The sequence below is a fragment of the Stegodyphus dumicola genome, chromosome 3 (genome assembly GCF_044657685.1).
Source record: "Stegodyphus dumicola isolate Sdum_Otavi_A_Nest chromosome 3, ASM4465768v1".
Lineage (NCBI taxonomy): Eukaryota > Metazoa > Arthropoda > Arachnida > Araneae > Eresidae > Stegodyphus > Stegodyphus dumicola.
Window position 1 is genome coordinate 233,879,396 of NC_140770.1, and position 14,701 is coordinate 233,894,096.

The 14,701-nt window shown below is 34.4% G+C and overlaps 1 protein-coding gene across 2 annotated transcripts in view; it reads left to right on the forward strand.

Annotated features, from left to right (window-relative positions):
• The first annotated feature begins 756 nt into the window (after nucleotides 1-756).
• LOC118205523 (protein O-glucosyltransferase 2-like) overlaps nucleotides 757-14,701 on the forward strand; it is a 77,183-nt gene continuing 63,238 nt past the window's right edge. For both annotated transcript variants that reach the window (XM_085813913.1, XM_085813914.1), the window contains exons 1-2: nucleotides 757-1,203; nucleotides 8,259-8,455. In XM_085813913.1, the coding sequence (XP_085670039.1) occupies nucleotides 950-1,203; nucleotides 8,259-8,455 (451 nt within the window). In that variant the 5' untranslated portion in view covers nucleotides 757-949. The remainder of the gene's footprint in view (nucleotides 1,204-8,258; nucleotides 8,456-14,701) is intronic.

Here is a 14,701-nt window from a genome sequence, read left to right on the forward strand (position 1 = left end):
TATGAGCGCAATAATGGATTACGTGAGCAGCCATTTTGTTTCCCATCTCACCCAGATAGGTCATGTTGTATTTTGTTTCATGCACCTAGCCAATTTTGGACATGAGCCATCCTTTTTTTTTTTTTTTTTTTTTTTTTTTTTTTTGTCTATCGAACCAAGATAGACTCTGGAGACAATTTTGTTTCTCAACGGAAAAGTAAATTTTCTGAATGGGTACCGGTGTTCGAATACTTTTGTGGCCGACTGTACATCTCTGTGATGATATATGTCTTTTCTAGTTAGGTCTCAAGATAAGGGCTTACACATTACCATGTAGGAATTCATTTATTTATTTGTTTATTTTTTAACTTAGCTAAAGTTTGCTTCTTAAAGACATGAATTTTTGCATATGAACTCCTTAACTACACTCATGGACACAATCGTATTTTAAGGTATTTTCTACTTCTTTTCCTTTTCTTTCTATAAGCCCTTTTTTTTTCTCCCCTCTATTATTTTTGGGCCATTTATTTTAAATTTTATTTTGTCCCATCTTTTCTTTCTGGCCTTTTGAACTCGTACAAAATGTACGAAGTTCCTTTTTACTCTCCTCAAATACGAAATTGCCCCCCTTTCTATATACCTTTCCTTCGCACCTATGCTTGAATTTTCGCTTATCGGTGCAGAAAGACTTAGCGGGTGCAAAACAAGACATCTGTCTACTTTGTCTGTCTGTCTATTAGCTTTCGCTTTCTTCAATGCTACCAACTTGCAGAAAGACGTGATGTGCAATCAAATGACGGCGAAGCGAAAGTGGGGTCAGAGGTTATGTTGAGAGATAAACCGGTTGTTTATATTTATAGAAATGAATTATTTCAGTTTAAATATAGTTTGCTATGTGAGGAATAAGAGTCCTCGTTTCCTGATTGCATTTTTATGTATTTGCTTGCTTCGTACTCTTTTATAACTCATAATGCAGCTTGCTTTTCATTCGCGTTTGTGTATTCATTTGTGCAAAATTTACTGGTACTGTGTTTTTGCAGTATTATGTGTCACAGTGAACTTCTTCCTCGTTTACTCAATTGACTCGGCTGCTGAAAATGTACACACATATAACACTAAAATATCTTTAAAAAATAGTAAAGTATATGGCCATGGATTAAATGCAAATTTTACAGTTCCTGTTCGATATTTTTTCATTCATCTAATTGATGCAAGTAATAATAGGTAATTATTTTTGAATATGACTTATAATTTTTTATAATTTGTATAAATACATAATGGTCACTGTATAAATATATATATATATAAATACATAATGTTCGCTGTAGTTGAAGTGATTTTATTTTTTCTGTTTGTAGTAAGATTTTAAGGTAAATTTGTTAGACCTTTCCAGTTACAGAATGCATAAAATTCCTGAAACCAATTCCTTTTAATTCGTAAAAATTTGTTACCCATTCGTTAGACTGATTAAATTTTAAATTTGATTCTTGGTTTCAAATTATCTTTAAATCATCCAGACTTAAATTCAGTATTTTACATGAACATTATTGCTTGAAAGAATAGATACCCTTATGCATATTTGTATTATCATAAATGCTAATATGAAATGCACATTTTTACATTTCATGAAGTGCCTGTGCTACCATGGATAAATCATAAGGAAGTTTTCATAGAATTTTTTCACCATAGACCATATAAATGTCAAAATTTTGTTAGTTTGCTTAATAACATTTTATTGATTCAAAAAATACATTTATTTTCTGCAGTCATTTAGAGTATCTTTCTCTATATCTTACAGTAAATGATGACTTTTATTAAACCTTTTTTTTTTTTTTTTTTTTTTTTGTGTGTGTGTGTGTGTGTGCTAGCTTTTTTTCTTAATTAAACAATTGTTTTTTCATTGGACAAAAACTAATACTTTTTTAAAACATTAGTTATGATGATTAAACAACTGGGAATAAATTAGTTTTGAAAAAAAATTATTGCTTTCAGAACTCCAAATAGAAGTTAATATTCTGTATTGCAGAATTTTATTTACTGAGAGAGTTATTCAGGTGGTGGCTGTGCTGAAGTGATGTTGAGCAGTTTTATTACATATCCTTGTTTGTCATAAGAAATATTCTTGCTACACTTTGGATGTATGCTTACAATGTATGCCACACTCTTGTATTAGCCTATCACTTTTATAAGAAGTAGCATTTGGGCTACTGATTATTATGCTTGAAAGCCCTCCATCTGTCTGTAAAAAGGGAGGTACAGTCAAAAGTCGTTAATTCGGACACCCATAATCCGGAATGATCTATAATCCGGACCTCAAAGCTACAAACTTTCTGCGCATGCGTCGCTTTCACGCATGCGCACAGGCGTTTACGAGTGCACGTAAGACCTTTACGGCTGCGAATATGTTTTTGCGCATGCGCGTTTAATGTGAAACGGACGGTATAATCTAAGCAAAAATTATTTAATTCAGTTAATGTTGCAGATTGCGTTGTTCCTTAATCTTCGAATTGGATCCGGCTTATTATTTTTTGCAGACTGTTAGAGCAATTTCATAAAAGTAAGCTTGAACTTTCGATTATGTCAAATAAAATTTCCGATATATATTTACTAATATGTAATTTGTATCTACAAAGCGAAAGTATGTTTTGAAATCCGAAATCTGTTTATCAATTTCACACCGCAGTTTGGAAGTTGATCTGTCAGCACTATCCTTATCTTCAGGGCAGATGTTTTTATTTTATTTGGCTTATAATTCCTTACTAAGTGTAGTATTTCATCTCGATGAACTCCGTCTTTGATATGATTTAAATCAAGTTCCTCGTCATTATAATTCGCTTCCGATAGTGAAGAAAGTGACCCACAGGTTACTGAAAACGAAAACATTTCGATTGACAAATTAGTCGGTATTCTCAACACAGCAATTATAGGACTTGAACAGCGGAACTTTGTAACTAAACAAGAAATTATGTCTGTTTAATAGAATTAAAGAGAAAGTATTATCACATGAAACGAAGCAACTTACATTGAAAGAAATGTTTAATAAAGTAAACAAATAAATATTAAGCTTTTTCTTTTTGTAAATTTTGATACCCTTTAGATCATAATTGTTCTTTATTTCATAAATTACGGTTTCATATTTTTAATTTTGTAATTTCTGCATGCCATCTTACCAGATTTAAACTGATGATCTATAATCCGGAATCGCCGAAGTCCCGACGTGTCCGGATTAACGACTTTTGACTGAATAAATTATTTGGCTGGCCATCACCACTTTACATTCTTCAAATTGCTTTCATTTAATCATTTAAAAACATGGAACAAAACGGTGCTATGTTAGAATTTACACTTATAAATTTGCTTTTTCCAGATATTATAATATGTATTCTCTTTTTTCAATATTAATAGTGTGTTTGATATAGGTAATACATTCACTTTCTTTAAAATGTGCATATCTTTAAAATAACTATTATATGGAATGCCTATTCAAATTCCATAATACCATTAAACCAGATGAAGTGATGTTTACCGAATGTGTAAAACCAAAACATAGCTATTAAAGTTACCTATATTCAGAGTTTATGGCTACAGTTTTGCTCAATAAACTTAATTTTTGGTAATAAAAATGTTAAATAGTGAATCAACCATTGTTGAACAGAATTTGACTGTAATAGAAGATTTATGAGAATTTGACACATACTAGTGAAATGAACAGGTAAAGCAGAAAGGTAGTGATTAATTAAAACCTACAGTATCTATTGAAATATGAGCTGATCTTTACTGTATGATACTCCTTGGTTTCTGTCTGAAAAAAAACGACAAGTAGTATTGGTTGTTCGTAAAATCTGGAAGCCCGCTGCAGGAAATAGGTTTTTCAGTAACTCTAATGTTGATAATATTAGCAAAATTAGCCTTGGGAAAATTGACATCTGTTGCCCAAGAATTTGAAATTGATGAAAATGTTGTTTCACAAGCTTGAAAAGCCTTTTATGTGACAAGTGCAGCTGTAAGAAAGGTTAGTGTTGGTTAGCAAAGGGAAACAACAGTGACTACTGATATTGCCCTGGAGGTAAAAAGAGATCAATACCAGACAGCTGCAACATTGCTCAGCAGTTGTGCCTAGAAACTGGATGACACGTGTCCCGGTTTATTGTATCCAGGCAACTCCATAAAGCTGGCCTGGCTAATCTTTGGAATATGGTAACAGGTAGTTTGGTGACATTTTGGTAAGGCGATAAAGGTTACTAGCTAGGACTTTAGTAGTGTACATGGATAAAGTCAAGAGTGTGCACAATGCCATTTTTGTGCAATTCTGGGATGTTTTTTCAAGTGAAAGTAGGTTGACGTGTACATGGATGATACCGCGTATGTGCAATTCTTAAAAACGCGGCAAGCAGTGGGCGATTCTGCACTTTGTCCCAATTTCGCACCTAATATTCGTCATGATTAAGCACTTTTGTTCCATAAAAGTTCTAGCATAAGCATAATTCGGCTAGCAGATTGTTGGAAAAAAATGTTGAGTAAAAAAAAAAAAAAAAAAAAACAGGCCTTTACTTCCTAAAAACAAAATGGTGTCGAAACAAAAACTAGCAGTTTGCTGTATCAGGGTTGGTCGCCAAATTTTTGCCAAAAAATCGCCAAGTTACTATAATCCAAAGATTAACCACTGGCCTATTTACTCATCATCCTGAATGCTGCATACCACTGATAGCAGCCCATCAGCAGGACTGTTTATAGTGGTGTAGAGAACACACGGGCTGGACACCTCATCAAAGGAATCATATCCTCTTTCTGAAAGAGAGCTCTTTCAGTCTGACAAATACAATGCCATTTGATATACAGAGAGGTAGGAATATACTAACATCAAGGAAAAAGATCATTGGGTAGCCCTGGCATGCTTTTTTAATGGGAGCCATTATAATGAATGGACAGGCAGAACTCCACATTTTCGGCAGAGGTTCTTTTACCAGATATTCTTAATGTGATGAAGTTATCCTTTTTTATGGATGACAATGCACAGCCACAGAGGACCCCTGCTGCTTAGTGAACAAAAGAATTGATTGGCTACTATGTTCCCCTGATTTAAATTCCATTGAACATGTATGGGATACTTTAGGGAGATGTTTGGTGGCATATCTTACCCTCAGAGAACAAACAAACTGAAACAGCAGGAACTGGAACTCTTACCCCAAGAACTGTTAGATAATCTAGTGTTGAGTATCGACAAATGGTGAAACGCAACCCTGCAGTTAGGAAAGGTCATATTCTTACTAAGGCTCTTTGGTTTGTTGTTCTTCCTTTCGGCCAGACAGTTTTTAATACCAATGCCATTCTGTCAATGAAGCCTTTTTTTCCCCTGTTTGTTCCATACTGTATGCATCCTATTAATGTTTTTGCTATACATGCTATCCTCGGGTAAAGTGCAGAATCACCCACTTATTTGTTTGGCACTTTTTATGAGAGTAAGAATAATTGGATTTTTGTCAATTTTCTTTGACTTTTTAAGTGAAAATAGGTCAATATGTACATGGATAAAGTCAAGGGAGTACGCAATGCCATTTTTGTGCAATTCTGGGATTTTTTTTGGCTAATCTTTGGAATATGGTAACAGATAGTTTGGCAACATTTTGGTAAGGCGGTAAAGGTTACTTGCTAGGACTTTAGCAGTGTACATGGATAAAGTCAAGAGTGTGCGCAATGCAATTTTTGTGCAATTCTGGGATTTTTTTTTAAGTGAAAATAGGTCAAAGTGCACATGGATACCGTGTATGTGCAATTCTTAACACGGCAAGCAGTGGGCGATTCTGCACTTTCTCCCAATTTTGCATCTAATCTTTGTCATGATTAAGCACTTTTGTTTCAGAAAAGTTCTAGCTTAAGCATAATTTGGCTAGCAGATTGTTGAAAAAAAATTTTCAGTTAAAAAAAAAAAAAAAGCCTTTACTTCGTGAAAACAAAATGGCGTCCAAAAAAAAAAAAAACTAGCAGGTTGCTGTAGCAAAGTTGGTCGCCAAATTTTCGCCAAAAAATTGCCGAGTTACCATAATCCGAAGATTAACCTTTTTTTCAAGTGAAAAAAATTTGATGGGTACATGAATATCGAGTATGTGCAATTCTTAAAAATGCTCCAAGCAGTGGGTGATTCTGCATTTTCCCCCTATTTTCTGCCTTCAAGTAGTACATTATGTCTCTGTAGTATGAACTTGGTGTTTCCCAGTTGATTTTTTTCAGAATTACAGCCAAAATTAAAAAAGTTGCTTAAGTTTTGCACACAAGTGTAGTTATCCTTTCCCCCCTCCTGTTTATTCCATACTGTATGTATCCTATTAATGTTTTTGCTATATGTGCTATCCTCGGGTAAAGTGCAGAATCATCCACTCATTTGTTTGGCACTTTTTACGAGAGTAAGAAGAATTGGATTTTGTCAATTTTCTTTGACTTTTTAAGTGAAAATAGGTCAATATGTACATGGATAAAGTCAAGGGAGTACGCAATGACATTTTTGTGCAATTCTGGTACTATTTTTTTTTTTTTTTTTAAGTGAAAAAAGGTTGATGTGTACATGAATACCGAGTATGTGCAATTCTTAAAAATGCTTCAAGCAGTGGGTGATTCTGCACTTTCCCCCTATCCTCTCCCTTCAAGTACGACATTATGTCTCTGTAGTAGGAACCTGGTGTTTACCAGTTGATTTTTTTTTTTTTTTTTTTTTTTTTTCAGAATTGAAGCCAAAATTAGAAAAGTTGCACACTAGTGTAGTTATCAAAGTTTGGGGCATCTTGAAAATTTGTTGGTGTTTACTTACTAATATATAAGTACCAAACTATATGTATAAATTACATTTTCAGCAGATATTCATTTACCAAATATTCTTACTGTGATGAAGTTATCCTAACCCATATACATCTTTTTCCTGAGTACCATTGGTCCTGACTTTGTTTTTATGGATGACAATGCACAGCCACAGAGGACTCATGCTGCTCAGTGAAGATACCCACAAAATTGAATGGCTACCATACTCTCCTGATTTAAATCCCATTGACCATGTATGGGATTCTTTAAGGAGATGTTTGGTGGCACATCTTACCCTCAGAGGACACTTGACAGCTGAAACAGATGCCTCCTTGAAGAACTGGAACTCTTACCCCAAGAACTGTTTTAGATAATCTAATGTCGAGTATCAACAAATGGCGAAACGGAACCCTGCAGTTAGGAAAGGTCACATTCTTACTAAGGCTGTTTGGTTTGTTGGTCTCCCTTTTGGCCAGACAGTTTATTTTCTGTCAATGAAGCTTTTTTTTTTTTTTTAAATTTTATTTTTCCCTATTTGTTTCCTACTGTGTGCATCCTATTAATGTTTTTGCTACTATACTATCCTTTGCCTTTAAGTACTACATTATGTCTCTGTAGTGTGAACCTGATGTCTCCCAGTTGATTTCTTGCAAAATTATAGCCAGAATTAGAAAAGTTGCTTTAGTTTTGCACACTAGTGTAGTTATCAAAGTTTGGGGCATCTTGAAAATTTGTTGGTGTTTATTTACTAATATGTAAGCACCTAATTATATGCATAAAGTATGTGTTGTGTCACTGGAGAAATAGGAAGAAGAAAATGTCATCTGCATCTTTGAGATTAATAGATCAGTGACTACTTTCTTGCTCAGTTATACTTTATTGTTTAAATGAATAATGATAATAAAGTTCTCAAATCTATAGAGTTAGAAATTGCAAGATTTAACTTTGTTTCATATTTAGTTTAATAAAGGTGTCATGTATTATTTCTTATTATGCTATTTATTATACTTATCTTATTCCTTCTCCTAAGCATTAAGAAATGATTTTGCAATAATGGAAACATACTACATTTTCATATGCAGATGAAAAGAAATTTTCGAGTGTTAGTTACATCTAGTATATTCATTGCTTATGAGTTTTAGGCAGAACAGTTTTTCTAAGTGTATTATCCATATACCTGTTTTGGTATTTAAATGAGTTTGCATTGTAAACTGTAGCTCAAGCAAAATATTTTGTTCGTTACACTAAATGTAAGAGAATTTCCATTCCTGAGCATTTTTAACAGCCATGCATATAATACACAGAAATTTACTATCTCAGGCTAAGATAATTTGTATGGGGCTTTGTGAAGCCTAAAATTTATTTCAAGGATGCCTTCAGAGAATAAATATTACGAAAGTCAGTTAGTTTCTCAGATTTGTAATTGATTAAAAAATAAACATATCACTGAAGAGATAATAATGTTTGAAAATAAATCATTTTTCTTTCAGCTTTTCATCTTCTCCTCAAAGTTTAACAATACAGGTAACTGGTGTCAAACAGAAGTGCCGTATATGGTATCAGTTGCTTCATGTAAAAGATGGGCTTTTCATTGCTCGCTATAGATTGTATGAAACTTGCTTTGGTGTTAGGATAGATATTGTATATGAAGATGAGTGGGTTGCTGATGCACCATATATCATTGAAGGTGAGAAATTACTTAAATCTGTATATTTACTAACAATTTTTGTGTTGTAAGAATAGCCTATAATGTAGTTGTTTAATTTCATGTAATAACATCATTGATAGTAATAACTCTAATTGCTAATTAAGAATTAATATATTGAGTGGAGTAAAAGTAATTTATCATTTAGATTTTCTCATTGAATTTAAAGTTTAATCTGTAAAAAGAAAGAAATGATTATTTAATAAATTTTTTACTTTAAAATAACGTTTGATTTGTCTTATTTAATTAAATTAGTTTTGGAAGAGTTCCAAGAGGGTACTTCTTCATTAAAAGAACCTCTGTACTTAGTTGCCAAAACTATGAAGCTTTGTATCTCAATTTGTAATATACAAATTTCAAATGGCACCACAGGCTTATCCTGTGACCCTTTCAACAAAGAAATAACTCTGAATGTCAGAGGGTTCCTGATTTTTACTTGGTTAAATTAATTTACAATCAAATCACTGAAATTCAAGGTGCAAATTCTCTTCCTTTTTAAAATTTTGCAATCAAATAAATCCTCTATAGTAGCAAGTTTAATTTTAAAATGCCCTTTGTGGGCAAGGTGCTTTATAAAAGCAGCTTGTGTCAATTTTCTGTGCTTTTTCTTTTGATAGCAAATATAGTTATGATTTTCTTACATATTTTAAATTATTTTAATGTTTAATGGGGAGAATCTATATAGAGATACATAAAGCTTTAAAAAATTATTGAATTAAAATTTCCTCACCAAATTCACAATTTGTGCAAGGAGATGGAAATATTAGGATCTTTCATATGACTGCAATTCCCAGGCCTTTTTCTAAAAGTATTCATATTTCTAACATTTGAATTGAAACAAGGTGAAATAAAACATACTGGATACCCATTACTAAGGAATTCCCAGATGTGACACTTTAAGAAAAACTAGATTTCATGCCTCATGAGATACTCAATTTATTCATCAGAAGATAAGGAGAGGGAAAGATTAAAATAATTCAGGTTTGACATTATCTCAACACTTGTGAGAACCTATTAGGTGAATGCATTTTAGAAACTAAATGGTTATATATAAAAATATATGTAAAATATAAAATTTGAAACAAAATTACTAACATTATTAAACTTAATTGGAACCAGTCTTTAAATTCATAATTTTAAATTAAACACATCCCCTTTTCAAGGATACTGTTACGAAATCTACAGGCGCGGTAAGATAGCTTCCCCACAGAGCAGTTTTAGGGTTGCCCTAAAATGGCAAGGTAAGGCAGGGTTGCCACATTTGGCAACAAAATTGGCGATATACCACGGACGGTCGGAGAACCTTCTGGAACGAATTCTTACCGGTTTAGCCCAAAATGTTCCTGAACACAAGCCAAAAGCTATATAAGCCCTGCTGGTCCGCAGTCAGGAAGTGTGTGTCTCTCATTGAGAGTGTGTCTCGTCTAGCGAGTCAATCCCTGCGGAGTCGATCGAGTTGACAGCCGGGCAGCGAGTGCTGAGTGGGTCGTCGAGTTCACCAAAGGAGTATGTTAGTGTAGAGCGGTTAGTGCATCGTCGAGAGAGCGTGTTGAGCTCCGGGAACGACTGAACCGAAGAGTCGGGAGTTGTGCTTGTGTGTCGTCGAGTGCATCGCGAGTTGTAGCGTGGAGAGTCTCGAGAGTACGTTGAGTTCCGAGAACGACCAAGCAGAGTCGGGTGCTTTGCAAGAAGCTGTCTCCGCCGTTATAGCCTGATAGTGTGAAGGCTGTGTCGCTGATTGCGTCAGCATATTTATAGTAGATCTTGGAAGACTGTAAAAAGTGACTTTGGAGTTGTCCTGATAATATTGGGTAAATAAAGTGTGTTTCGATACTTCATCAAGTGTCATCGTTATTCACTCCAAATCCTTACGAACTTCGTACGAACGTGAAGGAAGAAAATAACGTAACAATTGGTGTCAGAACAGAAGAAAGAGAAAAACGTAACAACTGGTGTCAGAAATGGGATTTCAAGGTGAATGCCAGTGACGAGACCAATAGAAGATCTATTAAAACAGCTCGTGACTGCTTTTGCTGAATTCCAAGAAAAGATGGAAGCCGGACAGGAGAAGTTGAAAGCTGGATATGCTGAGATAGAAGCCGGATATGCTGAGATAAAAGCCGGATATGATGAGACAAAAGCTGGATATAAAGAGATGACAGCTGAGATCAAAGCTGGACTAGAAGAGAAGAAAGGCTGACGAGAAGAGATAAATGGCAGCCAAGAAAATGTGCGAGAGCAACTCCAAAAGATGAAAGTGGAGCTTACAGAAGAAATTGGAGGCATAAAAGACGATGTGGAAATGAGAGAAGTGGCATCTGAAGAATCAAAGGATGAAGAAAAGAAGGAAGTAGCTAATGAATTGCCTGAGAAAGATCAAGAAATGATGGAGGAAACATCTAAAGGGATTAAAGAAAAAGAATGAAAACATGAAGAAATAAAAGACAGAAAAGAAGCTTTTGATTCTTAAGTGCCTGACGTGGAAGAAAATGAAAATGCGACTGTTATGTTCGTCAAAACTGATAGTGAAGTTACGAAGTTGCAGGCAGCAGGTGTTGAACCGTCTGAAAGTGCATGTGATGCAGAGATGGGAGAAGCTTATGTACAGCTTAAACAGTGCACTCCAGTATGGCAAGAAAATTCATCCACTTCACAAACTGGGTGTATGCCTCATAGTCCAGGTTTTGCAGACAAGGACTTGATCTTGATTCTAAACCAAGATACTTGCATTTGTAAGGTATCGGGCTCTGTTCATGACTCTGATGCAGAATTTGAAGCTGGTTCCCAGGAAATGGAGGAAAATGTGCATGTACCAGCTGCTGAAAATATTAATGTGAACTGTACACATGATGCGAACAAACTTCAGATTGGTGAGCAAACTGTTTCAGATCTTTCTGTGGAAGGAAAGTTTCAAAGAACTGAATCTTCAGACTGTGATATGCAAAACATAAATATATCTGAAAACTGCAGTGGAAAAGTATTTGACCCGAGTATAACTTAATGAAAAGACTGAGATTGAAATTCACTATGAACTTCAATTTGTATAATTTAAAATTGTGATGTGTTTAATTTGTGTATGTAACTTGTACATAGTGTAAATATGTGTTTTTTTAGTTATTTATTTATACCTTATGTTTGTTTCATTACATTTTGTCCGTGCAGTTCTTGGGAAGGGGCAGTGTTACGAAATGTACAGGCGTGGTAAGATAGCTTCCCCGCAGAGCAGTTTTAGAGTTGCCCTAAAATGGCAAGGGAAGGCAGGATTGCCACATTTATAAAAAAATTGCCCATTTGGCGATATTTGGTGACAAAATTGGCGATATACCATGGACGATAGAGAACCATCTGGAACAAATTCTTACCGGTTTAGCCCAGAATGTTCTCGAACACAAGCCAAAAACTATATAAGCCCTGCTGGTCCGCAGTCAGGTAGTGTGTGTCTCTCATCGAGAGTGTGTCTCGTCTGGTGAGTCAATCCCTGCGGAATCGATCGAGTTGACAGCCGGGCAGCGAGTGCCAAGTGGGTCGTCGAGTTCACTGAAGGAGTCTGTTAGTGTAGCACGGTTAGTGCATCATCGAGAAAGTGTGTTGAACTCCGGGAATGACTGAACAGAAGAGTCGGGAGCTGTGCTCGTGTGTGGTCGAGTGCATCGCGAGTTGTAGCGTGGAGAGTCTCGAGAGTACGTGGAGTTCCGAGAACGACCAAGCAGAGTCGGGAGCTGTACTCCGTAAAGTGGACTCGGGTGCTTTGTAGGAAGCTGTCTCCACCGTTATAGCCTGATAGTGTGAAAGCTGTGTCGCTAATTGTGTCAGCGTGTTTATAGTAGATCTTTGAAGACTGTAAAAAGTGACTTTGGAGTTGTCCTGATAATATTGGGTAAATAAAGTGTGTTTCGATACTTCATCAAGTGTCGTCGTTATTCACTCCAAATCTATGAACCCCGTATGAACGTGAAGGAAGAAAATAACGTAACAAATGGTCTCAGAACAGAAGAAAGAGAAAAACGTAACAATACATTTTGTGTCACTCTGCACCATAGTACATTGCAGTTTCCCTGCAGTAATGGTAATATGAAAACTTTTGCCTATCACTGCTCAGGATTAAACTAAAGAATAAAAGGAAATAAGAGAATTCATTAAAAATTCAAAAATTTAAATAACTCGTGAACTAATGGGAACACTACAAGATATCTTTGATAATAAATAGGTATCTAAATTTAATTGCAAATAATAATAATAATTAATAGGTACTTACATCTTAACACAACTAACTACCTTGGCACAGTTTGGCAATTTTTCACAGAAATAAAGGTGATTTAGTGAATTTTGGGATTATAGTACAAAGTCCGTAATCCGGACTTGTCAGGACTTCAGCGATTCCGGATTAGCGGTTTTTCCTAATTATAGATCATCAATTTAAAACTGGTAAGATGGCATGCAGAAATTATACAATTAAAATATGAAAACATAATTTATGAAATAAAAAGCAATTATGATCTAAAGGGTATCAAATTTTATAAAAAAAAAAAAAAAAAAAAAAAAAGCTTAATGTTTATTTGTGTACTTTATTAAACATTTCTTTCAACCGCGCATGGGTAAAGCATACATTACGCATAGTCGAAATTAGAAAATTGCAACCAGAAAACTATTTGATGTGTATTCTTGATATTTATAATGACGAGGAAAATGATTTAAATCATATCAAAGACGAAGTCCATCAAGACGAAATACTATGCGTAGGAATTATAAGCTGAATAAAATAAAAACATCTGCACTGAAGATGAGGATAGTGCTGACAGATCAATTTCCAGTTCATTGCGTACCGCAACGTCTTCCCCCCCCCCCCCACACACACACACACAGCAGCGTGAAATTGATAAACAGATTTCAGAATGGTTAGAGAAACAAATTATTGAGCCAAGCTGTTCTGATTACGCAAGTAATATCGTGCTAAGTAGAAAAAAATACGGTTCATTTATACTATGTCTGGACTTAAACCACACTTAAAACCTGGTGAATCCCTTTCCGAATATTTAATTGCCATTCGTGAAATAGCCAGTTGCGGTTTTGTTGATGATTCATCAATTCTTGATTTTAGAGTTGTCCTAGAATGGCAAGATTGGGTATTCCATTGATTATGTAATCAATGGAATACCCAATCAGAGTAGTAACAAAATTATTTTGTATGGGTGTAAAACTATTTCTGAATTCAAAGAGAAATTAAAAATTTATGAGAAAATCCGCGTTCCAAATACGAAAAATAAATACTAACACACAAAATAAAGCACGCGCTATACCTAATAACAGTAACGAACTAAGGTGTTATAACTGTGGAAGTATAGGGCGCGTAATGTATGCGCATTCTTTAGGCTCATGCGTAAAGCATACAAAAAAAAAGTTTGTGGGCTTTGAGGTCCAGATTATAGATCATTCCGGATAATGGACGTCCGGATTACGGACTTTGTACTGTACAACTTACAATGTGTATGGTTACTTAAAGAACTGTTATGTGCATTGTTGCTAGAGTTTGGAGACTTCTGAAAATTTGGCAACTTCATCTAAAGTAATAGTGATAATAAGTTAAGTACCGATTAATATATGATATAAGTAGAAATTAGTACAGAATATTGGTAAAAATATCTTTTCATATAATGCTGCTAACACACTTTTTCAAAAGAATTTGTTTTATTATAAAAAGGATTTTATTTAAATGAATTTTTGGATTTTGTCTAGTAAATTTTCTTATTTTTGTACTAAACACTTAATGCAGCTTTTCATTTTCTTAATTAATATTTTTTTTTACATTTATTAAAAAAGTAATATATGAAAGTGAAGATTATTTGATACCTCGTATGTTACTTCATTTGCTCAATAAGTAATTAATAATACAATAAGCATGCTGTAATATCCATGGATGATACATTCTAAGGTCTCCCACAAAGTTATCAAAATCATGAATAATGCCACTTAATGCTGTGATATTTTTATAATGCATAACATAATGCATGAAATGTAAATAAATATTTTTAAAACTTTTATTTAAATATAGCAATGTAATTAGCTCAGAAATACATAAAACTTTGGAGGGGATGGTTAGAAATTTTCTCGCAAGCATATTTTTAAATACTCTTATGTTATTGGTACCTAGGTACTCTTCTGTTATCGGGCTAGATTCAGAAATGCATGTATGTGTGCATGTGTATATGTATGTATGGGCACATATAGATA